The sequence below is a fragment of the Myodes glareolus genome, chromosome 17 (genome assembly GCF_982192425.1).
Source record: "Myodes glareolus chromosome 17, mMyoGla1.1, whole genome shotgun sequence".
Classification (NCBI taxonomy): Eukaryota; Metazoa; Chordata; class Mammalia; order Rodentia; family Cricetidae; genus Myodes; species Myodes glareolus.
In genome coordinates, this window is record NC_142042.1 from 30863580 (window position 1) to 30878727 (window position 15148).

The 15148-nt window shown below is 40.2% G+C and overlaps 1 protein-coding gene across 6 annotated transcripts in view; it reads left to right on the plus strand.

Moving 5' to 3' along the window:
• Nucleotides 1-15148, plus strand: part of Ank2 (ankyrin 2) — a 562994-nt gene that overhangs the window by 353892 nt on the left and 193954 nt on the right. For 2 of the 6 annotated variants that reach the window (XM_087897602.1, XM_087897603.1), the window contains exon 1: nucleotides 8140-8483. The exons of 1 other annotated variant lie outside the window; for it this stretch is intronic. In XM_087897602.1, the coding sequence (XP_087753728.1) occupies nucleotides 8349-8483 (135 nt within the window). In that variant the 5' untranslated portion in view covers nucleotides 8140-8348. Of the gene's footprint in view, nucleotides 1-8139; nucleotides 8484-15148 lie in introns of those variants that run through there. 3 more of the 6 variants (XM_087897601.1, XM_087897604.1, XM_085677737.2) reach the window with 2 other exon arrangements.

Consider the following 15148-nt stretch of genomic DNA (forward strand, 5'->3'; position numbering starts at 1 on the left):
GTATAAGCTGATCTAATAGCATAATTTATAAATATCTGACTTTAAAGATTAAATACAAATATTAGCAGGAGTCTTTTTTTTTATTATGGCTCATGATTATACAGATGGGAACACTAAAATTCAAAATGGATCCCCTTACAGCATATACCCAGGAATATCTTAGCTCAGAGACCAGAGACCACACTGGCAATAATTTTAGAAGAGTAAATTAACAGTATTGATTTTATAATATTTTATGCCTTATGAGTATATTTTCAGAGTTTTGCCTGTAAAGTGATTCCAATGCTAAAGAACAGTGTAATTGAAAACTTAAAATAATTTTGACCTTCTCCAGGGGAGAACAAATAATATATAATCATGATTGTTATACTACAATGAATAATTTATATATGAGGAATAGAAACAATTCTTTATACTTTAAGAGTCACAAAATGGCCAGGCGCTGCTGGCACATGCCTTTAATCCCAGCACTTGGGAGGCAGAAGCATGGTCTACAAAGTGAGTTCCAAAACAGGCACCAAAGCTACAGAGAAATTTTGTCTCGGGGGGGGGGGGGGGAGGAGAAAAAAAACTTAAAACAAACCAAAACAAAAAGAGTCACAAAATGTGCTTGTTCTAAAGAGACCTTGAAACAGTATCTAAACTGGTTGGACTGTAAGATTCAGGTTCTTTTTGGCACTCTGTGTTCTCATGTTTGTAATGAATTGAATTTAGTCTATCAATCCATTGTCTCAGCATTACTGTTTTCTATTAGTCGCCAGCTCAATGCACAATTTAAAATAAAAGACACCATATTGCAACCGATCGCTGAAGTAAGTGAGCAGTGCGGGAGACACTCACTTGACTCAGCGTATTACACAGAACAAGGGAAACGGTAGCCCTTCTCACAGTAAACCAGAGTGTCTTGAGGATATTCCCAGTGTCCAGTGTGAACAAGATTGGACGTTGATCTTGAACCTGAATTTTTTATTGATTGGCTATTGCTTGGGAACTATATGCAGGATCTGCTCTATTTTCACTTATTTATTTGTGGTATGAGGGATTGAGCCCAGGACCTTGTGCACGATATACAAACACTATGTCCCTAGTCCAGCATGCTGCATATTTCAAATGCCTGTATCTTCGGTTTGATTTCAAAAATGGGTTTGTATGTATTTTGCTGGAAAATTGTTATCTTAACAGACTCAGAAACCGAGGCCGGGGTAACAGCTTCAGTTGGTAAAGTGTCTGCTGTCTAAGCATGAGGACCAAAGTTTGGATTCCCAGTCCTCTGGGAAAGATGTGGAAAGGGGTAGGTACTGATGGATTCCTGAGTATTGACTGGCAAGTCAATCTAGCTCATCAGTGAGGTTCGGCTTCAATGAGAGACACTGATTAAACAAACACAAGCAAAACTCCAAACACAAAACAAAAGCCCTAACCAATTAGCTTTACCAAGCTAGTTGTTTTTCTAGGTCCAACACTGTCATGGAGTTTTTGGTTTCAGTGGTGGACAGGTGCATAACATAATGAAAGTGTAGAGTTTAACGTGAACTTCCACAGCTTCAGAATTGTTATTCAAATTATAGAAGTTCATTGAGCTATATAGATTTTAGGTCTATCTGTGAATTTTTATTGTATTTTTTGTCATTTAAAACCATTTTTATGTGTAAGCTTATTTTGATCATATTCTTCCCTTCCCACAGTCCTTCAGAGCCCCCCCTTCTCCCCACCCACCCAACCTCAAGTTCTTTCTTAACAAACAAAAACCCAATACAGCAAGAAACTGCCCGAACCAATAAAATAACATACCAAAATAAAACAAACACAAAACCAAACTATAATCATACACACGTGCACGTGTGCGCACGCGCGCGCGCGCGCGCGCGCACACACACACACACACACACACACACACACAAACAACCTGTAGAGTCCATTATATAGTAGCCAATCACTTCTGAACATAATGCCTGCCCTGGTGCTATGAATTTTTTTTATAATAAAGTTTATTTTTAAAAAGGTGGAGGGAAGTAGAGGAAGACACTTGATACCTCTTACTTCCTCATGTACATGAACACTCTCTCTCTCTCTCTCTCTCTCTCTCTCTCTCTCTCACACACACACACACACACTACTTTGAGACCATTAGATTGAAATACATATTATGCATACATAATTTCATGGCATTTCACTGAAAACAAAATTTTACTAATATCAAATGGATCAAAATAATAAAAAGCGTTTTGTGGCATAGGTCAAAATATGTACCAGCAATGACCTGTCTTGATGGGATACATGTACAAACAGCATGTCAGTGCTTATGACTCGATGCCTAGGAACCTTGAAGTAAAGCAAAAGCGACTTGAAGTGACAATGGATAGTCTCAGTGATGGGTCATTCAGTTGAGCTTACACATAACAGTGAGGCATTATTCCAGGGATTCTGATTCCCTATAAACCCTCACTAGTCAGGAACTGTGACCTACCCTGTCTAGACTAAACAGTGTGGTTAGCTACTGCTGTATATGTTTTTCTAGTTTCCTTTTTGATAGGGACTTGACAGCTGTGACATGCAGGCCAGAGTGCACTGGGGCAGCTTTCTCCCTTACTCCCCCATGGGTCACCTTATCTAAGAATGGAGGTCCTTTGGCCACCAGGCACGCCCCATGAATTGACCAGGAGCAATGCCACCTCCTGTTCCTTTTAAGCTTGCTTTAACTGAGTAGAGCAGAGAGCTCTGCTTCTTCCTCTCCGCTGTTTCCCTTGGTTCAAAAAGGTTAGAAAAGTGAAAAGAGAAGCTAGATTGATTTTTTTAAAATATCTTTTAAAACTATATTGTGGCAGAGCTCGGTTTTGGTTTTTGGTTTTAATCACTTTCCGGATTCTTCACCAGACACTCCCATGTCAGGCTATTTTCTAAGTATTGTCTGTGCATATCTTTTCTTCAGATCGAGTAGGGGGTGCATAATGGTTGCATTGTTATTTGTGTTGCGTTTCAAAATCCCCTGCACAGAACACAAAATTATTCAAACGGCTTTCTCTGGACACCCTACCTTTCTTGCCTCACGGGCTCTTTAATGTCAGTAAGTGACATTTCTTGAAAGCCCACTTTGTCCTGGGCATAGAGCAGCGTGGCCTTTGGAAAACTTCATGCGTTGCTAGCCTCTCTTTTAAGGAATGTTGTCCTTGATCTGCCACAAGCCCAGAGGCAGCAGTCTGGAATGAAATAATAGCTGGAAGGATTGTACAAGGAAACCGCCTAATTGATGTTTGTGGGCCCGTGAACAGCTTGGTGATATTCACTTTGGTTAATGACTTTTAAGCACACACAGAAGTCATTTGTACTGACCTCAATTAGAGAAGCGGAGCCACCCACTGATCCAGGGAATCCAGTGGAAATCCATACGTTATGCACTTTTCCTTATCGATCCATTACATAACAGATGCAGCTGACAAAAATCGTTAGGTTTCATTTTTAGCCAAAGAAATTCTATCAAGTGGGCTGGGGCATAGAAGGAAACAGCTGGCTTTATTTCCCTAGTTCAGTGGTTCGGAAAGTTGGATCAACTTGTCCTTGGTTTCATGTGATAGTGTTCGGGAGAATTTGTGTGCAGTGGAATAACAAAATATTTGTGTAATCAGATGGATCCATTTGAGTAAAGTAGCTTCAAATCATACTAAAAAATGGTAAGGAAGATTGTAATCTAAGCAGATTTTTAAAAAGATTTATATATTTTAAAGAAAGATTTATGTACTCTGTGTACAAGTGTTTTGCCTGTGCGCGCGTGTGTGTGTGTATAATATATGCATATCCTCTTAAAGTGCAGAATTTTATTTTAACTGCTGAGCCATCTCTCCAGCACCAAGAAAGAAAAATTAATTCCATAATTCTTAGTGAAGCTTTCTTTCTACTTTGTTCCTTAACAGACTTGTGATAATTTAAAAGATATATATATATATATATATATATATATATATATATATATATATTAATGTGATAGTACTCACACTTTGTGGACAAGTTAATCAAAATATTTGAGGGGCACCAAGGCCCCACTTAGCCTTCACAGGTTTTGGAGGCCTGCCTTACTGTGTCCTATAATCTCTTGTTGTCACTCTGGAGGAGGAAATCTACCTTCAGGCCAATGTTACCATTATTTTATAGTGGTGGACTCCGAGAGTCATAGCAAAACTGTCAATCTGGTTAATGTTCAAGTAAGGCAGGGCTAGAGGGCTCTCTCCTTAAGAGCATCCTCCTGTGGACCCAGAAAGAGTCCACTCTATTCCACCACGGTCCTATCATAGCTTTCGGTTCCCCAGGGAAAGCTGAGTAAATAAAAACAGCTCATAGAAATGGCACCTGATGCAGCACACCAAGTAATTAATTCTATGTCCCCAGCCACGAGATAGTCTGAATAGAGAAGATGTTCAGCTTCAGCTACCACTCTGGTGGTTAACTGTGTGTTAAGTAGTAGTTCAGTGTTAATAGGTTTTGTGTCCTAGAAGACAAAAGCCTTGGGACCGTAGAGGAACTCAGCAATTTGTACTTCCCACAGCAGATAATGTTTTGCAGATCTGGTTATATCAAGTTGGAGCCCTGTACTTCCCATAGCAGAACACTAAAGCAGAGATTTGATAATGTTTTACCAATTTTCAGGTCAGGTAGTGGTTGAACCAGGACTTCAATGAATAATGCCTGCCAAGAGCTTTTCAAAACTCCCTGAAAACTCGTGTCTTTAAATCAAACGACACGATTGAGACAATGATTTCTTTGCTAACGTGTGACTTTCCTGATGATTCTGTAACTGTGACGCCCCCCCCCCCCCCATTGAAAAAGGTGAAACTGAAAACAGGCAATGGCTGTTTTTTCAGATTTGCTGTTTTAGGGACTTGAGCAAGGACTTTTATAGTGAAGAAGCCAGCCTTTGTTTTCGGTGCATCACTATTCTCTTCTTGTAATGGATCAAAAGACCAATACAGATAAAATAATAACAGTAAAGTGCCCGGAAACTTGAGAGGATACTGCAAATGTCACATCGTGAGGGACTTGAACTTCACCTTCAAAATCATGTATCGAGCTCATGTATCCTTCTCCAAGCGTGGTCAAACATTCAAATATTTGCTTTCGGAGTAATTTGCCCTAATGACTTGGAAGCATTTTTAAGGAACAGTGGTGGCATTGTTCTGCCCCTGCAGCAAGCACATCCTTTGTCAGATGTCCTGAGAGACGGAAACAGTCCACCAGGATGGGTTGAAGACATGGTGCTACGTTATTAACCTTGTCTTCAACTTGACAAAGTGTTGGGTGTAGATTATTGTATCACCGGCACCGTGGAGACACGCCCACCTGGCACTTAGCTGCTGGCTGCCAAGCAGTAGAATGAGAGCTCTCTGAGCTTTTCTGCAGGCCACTCCCAGGTTTTTTGTCATTTAGAAAGCGCTAGAATTTTTGGAAAAGTCTTAAATGATTTCGAATAGGAAGTTGCTTGTTGGCAATTCCGTTTTCACAGGTATTGAGAACTTCTGGGCTGATCATTTAAACTTGATCAGTAGAAACTAGAGAATTTCAGCCATGACAGAAACTCGTGGATCTCTCCTCTGCCTGCTATTCAGCAGTGAGATTTGGGGACTGGCATATGTTGTCTTTTGGGAGACCCTAGATAGGAATAGAGATACTCAAAAAGCAGAAACTTTCTCTGTTAAAGAAAGAATAAAAATGTCTCACTGGGAAAGGATCTGAGAGTTGGCAGATGGCTCCTTTAAAAGTTCTTGCTTCACGTGTCCGCCTGCCTGCTAAAAGACTCAACAATGGACTGCGATTTCTCTTCTAGTAAAATTCGCCCCATACAGTGTTAATAGTTTTCAAATACTGAAAGGGGCATTTATTGTTAAGGCAGGAAGCGAACTGAAAATTTTGTCACACTTAAAATCATTCTGTTTGCTACTGTTGATGTGCGGAGAGAGAACCTGAGGTCAGGATCGCTAAGTGAAAAATAGGTGTGATGAGACTGTGTTTTTTTCTTTGCTTCACGTTAACGTGTTTCGTTAATGTGTTAATTAATGCATTAATGTGTTTCGTTAGGTTGGAAGGGGTCAGCGAGTGAGAGAGAACAGGCCTGTAGGACAAGGAGTTAAATCTGATAGGGTTCCAACGTTATTCAAGAAGACTTTAGAGCCAATGGTGAGCCAACAGGTGCAAAGATGTGGTGTGGACCTTCAGGCGAGTGTGAAATGTAAGCTGAGGAGGAAGGCAGGGGTAGTGAACAGGGGCTGGAGGAGGAGAAGCAGCAAAAGCAGGTACCAGGTGGATCGGGCAACACCGACGAGACAGAGAAATGTCAGGGAATAACTCTTGCCGGCAAAACACAACACGACGGGTCACTAAACAACTCAGGTGCCCCTCTCTGGAGTGACTAACCGTCCCATTTATTTTTAGAAGTGCACATCCAGATCTCAGTTCCAGAATGACATAGGGAACCTAGAGACGGTTTGTAGAATTTCCTTCCAGCCCTGTAAATTGCATAATCCTATGTTAAACATTAGGTCAAATGTTGAAATTTTATATTCCGAAAATGTTAATTGTAAAGTGTGGGGGAGTGCATCTCTTTTAGGAGCCAGAAAAATCTTGGCTTATATTCTGAATAGTTCATACATATGTAAGAAGTAGCCCTTGGAAGCCTTTGTGGGCTGACTGTAGATCCTCCCTAGGCTCCGAGAACCTGAGAGAAAAAGAAAAATGAAAGATACATCTTTCGAGAAGAGACTTTAAACACCAAGTTAAGCACCATAGCTTGCTTGATTCCTGCGGCCCATGCCTCAAGTGTCTGGAACATTTGGTGAGAAATTGTAGTGTTGTTGTGAGTCAGGCATTTCAACTGTATGAAATTATCCAAGCAGCATGAAAACCTTTGCCACAGCTCAGCCCCCAGTCTAACCTTGTTGCTGAAACTGAGGTACTGTCTTCAGGTAGGCCTTCTCATGATGCTTCAGCACTAACAGTGTTTAGACTCCACTCCCCTTTAATTAGCGGAGAATGGGACCCACAGATTGTTAGAGTACTTTTACATCAGTCAATAGTTTAAAAAAAATCTAGTTTTAAAAGATACCTTCTCTTATACTTGAAAAGTAAAGAAAGTTTATTGACTAGTGATGCTTCTAGTTAATTGGAGTAGAGGGATAATATCTTTATAATATGTAATATAATTTATCCCCATGGCTCTGGAATGAGGTAGCTTGAGATCCTATGCAAAACACTAATCCCCAGTTGCCATAACTTGCAGTTATTTGAAGATGATTTTTACCCACTCATGTGTGCAGTCTGTCCAGGTGACAGAGAAGAAAGGGGTGAACTAATTCTAATCATTATATATGGGAATCCTAATGGAGTCAGTGGTATCCACGCCACAGTAATCAGTAACAACTCCTCAAATTCTATCCCAGTGGTCCTCCTAAATCCTCATGTATTCACAGTATTTATCTTACTGAGAAACAAAATAAATATTTCAAAAGCCTATAATACGATTTCTAAGATTGTGCCATGTTGAATATTCTCCTATGCAGTTTGTGAAGTTATTTTCAAATATTAAAAATTATTGAGAATTACAAATGAATCAAAGAGTTGGCTCTCACGCCGACACTAGAGGGTAATAACAAGTTATTATTTGTGCACTATTTATAAAAGTTAAAACTTCCACACAAAGTTCAAATGAACCATTTTGACCGATCTGTTTCCATAACTAATTTAAAGGGGACACTAATTCTTTTCTGTGATTGGAGAAGAAAGGTAGGGGCTCTCGACCACTCTGGATGCCACGTGGTTTGAGCCATTACAAAATAATAGTTGTCTGTTATGTCAGTGGAGCAAAATCACTAAGAGAGTTTGTATTTTGTGTGAGTACAAGAACGCAGAGGGGAAAAAAATATCAAAGGATTACCAGGAATTTATTGAGGAATGCAAAACTTCTCATATGGAGAGACGCTTTACACAGCAGGGACTTCAGCCCATGTGTGAGGCAGGCTGCTTGCATGGTGAAAAACAAAACAATGCCGCCCCCTCCCCTGCTCTCGGTCGGCTCCCCCCCCCCCTACTCCATTGACATGCATAGCTGGCCTGGTAGGTGTAAAAATAGACCGGCAGTCCCTGAACTGGAAATGGTCACTGAATGCGGGCTACAGTTGCTGGGGTTTTGAGTTCTCTCTGACACCAGCAAACCGAGCAGCAGATGGGGAGAACTGGCAAGGGATATGTCGGAGAGCTGAGCAGTGGGGTCACGGAGAATGGATTGATCCTGCTAGCGCATACCCTGGAGCCCAGGCCAGCGCACCCCGGACCAGGGCAGGCCCACAGATCACCACTGTAGAGCTGAGATGGGCAATGCTGCTCTCTGCTCGTCCTGCCATGCGAACAAGAGCGTTAGAGCACAGGGCAACATGCTGGAGCTGGATCCAACTCCAGACTACTATGGCTGTAACAGTGAGGAAGCCAAAACACCTGTGTCCCGGGTAAGTGCTAGGCCATGAATGAGGAAGATGGGAGGATGTCGGTCTAAGAATCAACAGTGGTGCTCATTGGTCAAATCTCTCAACTTCCTGGAAGGAAGCTGGCGTGAAATCAAAGTGATTTCACCACCTGACTGTCTGGGACTCAGGGGCCGGGGCGGTGTGGTCTGTATGCCACAGTAGGCCCTGCGTTTATCTCTTCCTGCTTCTCTGTAGCTACAAACTGACAGGTGAAGAGGAACATTGCATTGTCTCTTTGGCTTGGAGTTTCAGCAAGGCTGAACCTGTGTGTGTGTGTGTGTGTGTGTGTGTGTGTGTGTGTGTGCGTGTGTGTGTGTGTTTGCACGCATATACCATTATAGAGTGCGTTTCAGTAGCATTGTAAAGACTCACGTTCAGGCTGCCAAATTCTTTTTCCTATTTTTCTGTTCTTGTACACTTCATTCTTTCGTTAGGCCAGAGGACATTTTGCAAACCTGTGCTAACTTAAAATCCCTGTTCTCAGCGTAAAGGCATTGTTCATGCCTTTAGTGAGTAACTTCCATGAGGCCTTCAGATAAAGATAGTAGGATCATACCAGTTTCTGAAAAGGCTTAAATGGGGAGATGAAAGATAAGTTGGCCTTCAGATTTTAATAATTCTCTAACAAATGGTCTGCAAAGACGTAATCTGACTTCAAGGTCAGTCAGTGTTGGCCCGGGTTGTCCTGTGTGCTGGAAGACTCACAGTTGACCAGAATTTCAGAGTGCTGGCCCAAGGGTTTCCAGGAGTGATCGCTGGCTGTGAGGTGTGCCTGACTCCTTGGCTTTTACTCTGACCTGGATCTTGGGAACTGTCAGATTGTATTGAAAATGAAACCCCAACTTAGAACCTGTCACTGAGAACAATTCGTAGAGCAATGCTGTAGCTGGCCAAGGAGAGCAGAAAGCCCTGGAATGAGGGAGTTACCCAGACCAGAGGAAGTGCAAGGTTTGGGAAGCAAAAGCCTTCTACAGGGACAAGAATGGCATTAGGTTGCTCGGTGAGGGGGAGCCAAGAGCAGGGAGTTGCTTCTTTTGGGTCAGAGTTGAAATTAATCACATCCAGGCCAAGATCCTTGAGGATCCCACAGTGATTTCTTCTAATGCTACAGAGCTAAGGGACAAAACAAGGTGGGTGAGAAGTAACCACACGCTTGCCTGTTCCAGAATAAAAAATATATCCTGTAATAATTAATTACCTTACTTAAAATCTGTATGGTCATGGGCTTTTCAAAATAGTTTAGAATTTAGGAGATTCAAAATACTGGTTAATAATTACATTGCTGTGTTTAAGTTATATATGTATATGCCGTTTATCTTTTAAGGGCTGGAGAACTCAAATGTAAGAGTGAAGCAAAGGTAACCCTTTAAATGTAGAGGATGGAGAAGGGATCACTTCCTGAGTTTTTATGGTGTTGATATAATTTTTGAGGTAAAGAGGAAGTGACAAGGTAATCTTGAAACTCCAGGGCTAGAATGAGAAATTCATCCAGGGTTCAAAATTTCATTAAAATGATATTTCAGAGTGTTGTGCTTTTTTCTGGTACACACCTATAATCCCCAAACTCAGGAGACTGTTGCAGGCTGACCTCACTCCCCAAATATTGGTGATGGTAAAAAACAATACATTCTTCTTCAGTGCCATTATTATGCATTTACATTTGAGATTTTCTAGATAGGTGCTAATAAAGAGGAAGTCAGAGCAGAATGATTGCCAGAAGCTAATATAATTAAGCATGAGCACATATAAAGTAATTATAAACGTCAGTCTAAGCATTATTTTGACTGGATGATAACTCTTCATCTAAAAAGCAAATTTTGAGAAAATTAAAGTAAAAAAAGGGGGGGTATCAACTTTTTAAAATTCTGTATTTGGGAAGTAGTATATTATTGTTAGAAGGTCTCCATAGATGGAGGCTTAAATCTAGAGTACAGTTAATCAGACTCTGGAGAGGTCCTGTGAGTGAATGCGCTAGTCTTCTGGCACAGGGTCCCCATTGTAGACTAGACTACGCCTCTCTGCATTGGTTGTCATAGCAACAGATACACAAATGGACTTTGCTGTAGTCACATAGTGGCAAAGTCCTTCTGTTATGAAAGTTTTGACTAAATGATGCAGTCAGTAATTAATGATTTTAGTTACTGTTTTGCTCATTTATAAAAGTAAACATTAAAAGTTACTATATATCTATTATTTTATTAAAAGTATATAATCTAATGATCTTCAGTTTTGGAAAATTGTGCAGACTTCTAGGCATTCTGGGTACATAAATTGTAGCAGTTATTTTGAAAGCAGCTTGGGAAACTATACCAACATTTTTTGCAATTCCTGGTTTTCACTTAGCCATAGCCAATGCCATTTAGGACTCCATCACCAGGAGGTGTTTGCACTGAGAAGGAAGGCAGACCGACCCGCTAGACAGATGTACCACATCCAACTCCATATAACTGGTTGCAGAGCCACACAGCCGAGCATTCCCACAGCTACTCACCCTGCAAAGGCCCAGGAGAACACCCACCTGTGAAAGTATCCCTTCAGATCTCCTGAGAACATGGCTGCTTTCCTAATGAAAATGTCACCCCTCCTTCGCTTATGGATTTCCTCGGAATCGTGTTGCTGCTTATATTGCGTTAGTCTCCGTAGGGGTCAAAGATCTGCCATTCTAGTCATTGTCTTCTCAGCTTCTGGAAAGAAGAAACATTCAGGGCAGGAGAGGGTGGAGACAAAAGCAACTGCTATAGATCTTTCTACAGAGTAGGTCCTGGAGGGATTTTCATTTCTTTCTATCATTTTTGTGTCGTGTTAATTTCATGTTTTATTACAGAAGGGGAAATGTATCACTTCTCAGATTCATCTCTAGTCCCACTTTTTAGGTGGCCTTTGTATCTTTTAATTTCAATTGGGAGAGATGTAGCAAGTCCACTCCCCAGGATGTTTCTGTCTGGGGCATCGCCTAAAGGCCTTGCAGCTTCCGTGTAGGCTTCATGGAATTTTGACATGATCTGCTAAGGCTCCATCAAGAACATTGTCAGAGAACACTGTCTTTGTTTTGCCCTATATTCTTATTGCCCTCACTTATGAATTTACATATTGGTTTACATATAATCTATTGTTTTGCATTATGATCACTTTCTTTTGTACTTCATTACATCAAATTGATTTTTAAATTCATTCTAAGAGGAAACCATAAATGTGGCACTTCATCACGAATGTTGTTTTGATTACCCAACTCGGTTGAGTTTGGAATCATTTTGACTTTAATGTGTTCCTTTTCAGAGGGTTCCATTTCCTTGCTTCATTTATTTTCATATTTTGCCCCAATTATAGTAGAAACATTTCAGCTGTTTATTTTGCACTTTGTATCATTCTGTAGTCTGCTTCTGATTTTGTACTGTGAGCAGTGAGCCCTGTGATATTATAAAAACAAGTCAACACTCTTCTATTAGGTTGATGCAAAAACCAAGTCAACAACAGCTCTTTACTGAGTGAGACATAGTTATTATAGGGGCAGGACGTGTAGCTACAAGATGGAATTCTGCAGTATGGGGAGCAGATTCTAACCAAGCAGAGAGACACAAGCATGCTGCCTCACTGAGAGTGAAATGAGCCAGTATGTTGGAAGCAGGCGGGAGAGAGAGAGAGAGAGAATATTGTGAATCCTATTAGTATGTCAAGAGGGTTAAACTTTTCAGGTTTTTAACACAAAAGGAATAAAATAGGCAAGTTGAAATTATATAAAAGATAAGAAAAGATACTCACGTTGTTAGATAATAACTCTAATATGACCTAAGGATATAGTAAAAAACCATCCCATTAAAGTATTTCAAAGAGTAATAAATGATGCAGAACATGGCCTTATACCTTTGGGATACATTTTTTAGTGATAGCGATCAGAAGTGGTCTAATTTTCGAAGTAGAACTTAGACACATAAAATCAGAGTATAAGACAAAATTAAGCGGTGTCATGAGGGATGAAGTAGATCCTCGTAGGATGCTGATGAAGAGAAGGACCACTGTAGGCCTTTGTACCCTGGAATGATTCATGACCAGGGGCATTCAGCAGATCTGTAGCAGAAGAACTTCCATACAAACTAACTCACTAGAGAGCTGCTGCTATGAGCCTATCAACCTACACCTTCTACTGATGCCAAGCAGACCCTTGTACCCAGGATCTAACGCTGCCCCCGCAACCTTCTTACACCCTTTAAATAAGAAAGCAAGATGACACCTGGATTTCTAGGGCTGTCAGCCTCAGTGCTGAAGCCAGTATCCACTGTGATTTGTAGGTGTCTAGGTGGAATTAACTCTTAGTATGCAGACTGTCACTCCTGATAATGGAGGAGGGGGAACTTGAAGTAGATCTTGGAAGCTGTCGGAAAGTAGAGTTTGGATTGCCGTGTGAAGAAATTACACTTCTGCTTTCAGTAAGCATGAGTGAGCCAGGCACTGGTCTGAAGGAATGTCCTAAGATGGACAAAGCAGACTCTCCATTAGAAGATTTGAAGGTGCTACGGAGCTTCTGAGTTTGCAACTCACTTTCCATAAGAGCTACAAAAATATAAAGTTTACTTAGCTCATGTAAAGACTATCCAGTTAATCTTGGAGTCAGTGGTGTGACATTAGAGTGATCTAGAAATACCATGCACCCTCTCTCTAGCTGTAACACCTGCTGGTCAGGCACAGAAACAAGGAAATTTGGGTAAAAAGCATAGGATTTTATTATTATTGTTGTTGTTATTATTTTGTTATTGCATTACTATTATTATACTATTATTTTTTTATATTATATAAAATAATTATATAATAGTAATATTATATTACTATTATTATACTATTATATTATCATTATTGTAATATAAACCAAGATTTAAAACATGGACTGTGTACTAGAGGGAGACCACAGACCAAAGGCATTTATGGAGAACTGGTTAGATTGTGTTCATATATCATGAACTAGCTTCTTTTTGACATACTCAACAAAGTGCCTACCACCTACCTAACTGTGCTTAGTGGCTTTTTGTGGAAAAGGTGAATGAAGTAACTTGAAAGTCACCCAAAGAAGCAGATCTCATTGTGGATGCTTTCTAGATGGAGGCAACATGTCCTCAAATCTGACCGAGATGGTAAAGTGGGAGAGTCACAATAAAAACAAAATGTAAAAGACTAAAGTGTCTGCCGTCAACTTAAGTTCCAAACGTAAAGGAACCTTCCTGTAATTTACATATTATCCTGTAAAATAATAAATAGATCTGTTCTTGGGCAGTTATTTACCTGGGTAACAAACTGTATACGAAGATTAATAGTTGCATTTTTAAGACACGTGTTTAAAGATTGTTTTATCATAGGAGGAATAATTTAATGCAAACAGTAATATCTAACTCAGTATCTGGCACACGCCTCAATATCTGTCTTATGACGCGTACGTCCAAACCAAACATTTGTGTTTATTTGAGCTATGTGCTGATTTTTCAAGCACCATTTCTTCTGCTGAATTTCCTAAGATGAACTCCACTCCACCCACAGTGTCTCTTCAAGGTCACCCGCCCGGGATGGAGCTGAGAATTCACGGGAGAGAAAGCGCTCCTATTTTTTGAGCACTTGCTTCCTTCCCAAGCAGACATCTGCTGCGATTCTTACTCATTTCCAGTTCCTGATTTAATTTCTTGGTTAAATTTATTATGCCACAGGAAACATCCACCTGCTTTGTGATTCCTTTATTTTCAACCTGAGGGTGCCTTTAAAATTTATGCCATTTTATATCACATTTCATTATAAAAATCTTGGTGATTTGACTTCTCAATGCTTATATTCACATCGTGTTTGTGTGGGCTTATGTAAGTGCAGGAAAGTCTTTTTGCCCCTTTCTGTAATATTCCTGTATAAGAGCTCAAACATCAGCATGATTACCTGACATGAAATCTTTGCAGTGGCATTCCCGAGTAAGTCAATTATGTATTAAAGCTATGTGAAAGCTGAGTATTTAGTGTTAGACATTATTCATCGAAACTGGTTTTTGAGGAATTATGTGTGCTGCTGACATATAGTTTATTTAAAATCTTGATTTTTTTTTCCCACTCTACCTACCTGACATTAACGAGTTACAATAGGGGGATTGGAAACAATCTGAATTTTTTTTTTGTCTGACAGTGTAGGAGTCTCCACAGTCTAACAGCTGCCTTTCTTAACTAAATACACAATGCACTAAACTTAAATGTTAAGATTGATAGATGATCTAATGAAGAAGTCTCACTTTATCATGGAAAAATACAAGAAATTAGAATTCTACCATGATGGGAAAAACATATTATTATTTCTTGTAATCTGCTATTTCAGTATCTTACCTTTCTAGATTGTTGGCCACCTATGGGAAAGAAGGAAGCATCCACTGAGATACCTAGCAGGGCAGCGATGGCCAGGAGACTTTGTGAAAAATTTTTGAAGCCCCAGTTGTTACGTATAGTCCCTGAGTTATGAAGGAAAAGTTGTGTGTGCTCATTACTTTTTTACCGTTGAGATAAAAATCCCATGACCAAGGCAAACCTAAGGAGGAAGGGTTTATTTAGTTTTCTAGTAGCAAAGGAATAAGGTGCCGTCATGGCAGCAAGCGCCAGGCACTGAATGTTGAGGACTCACATCTTGAACTACAA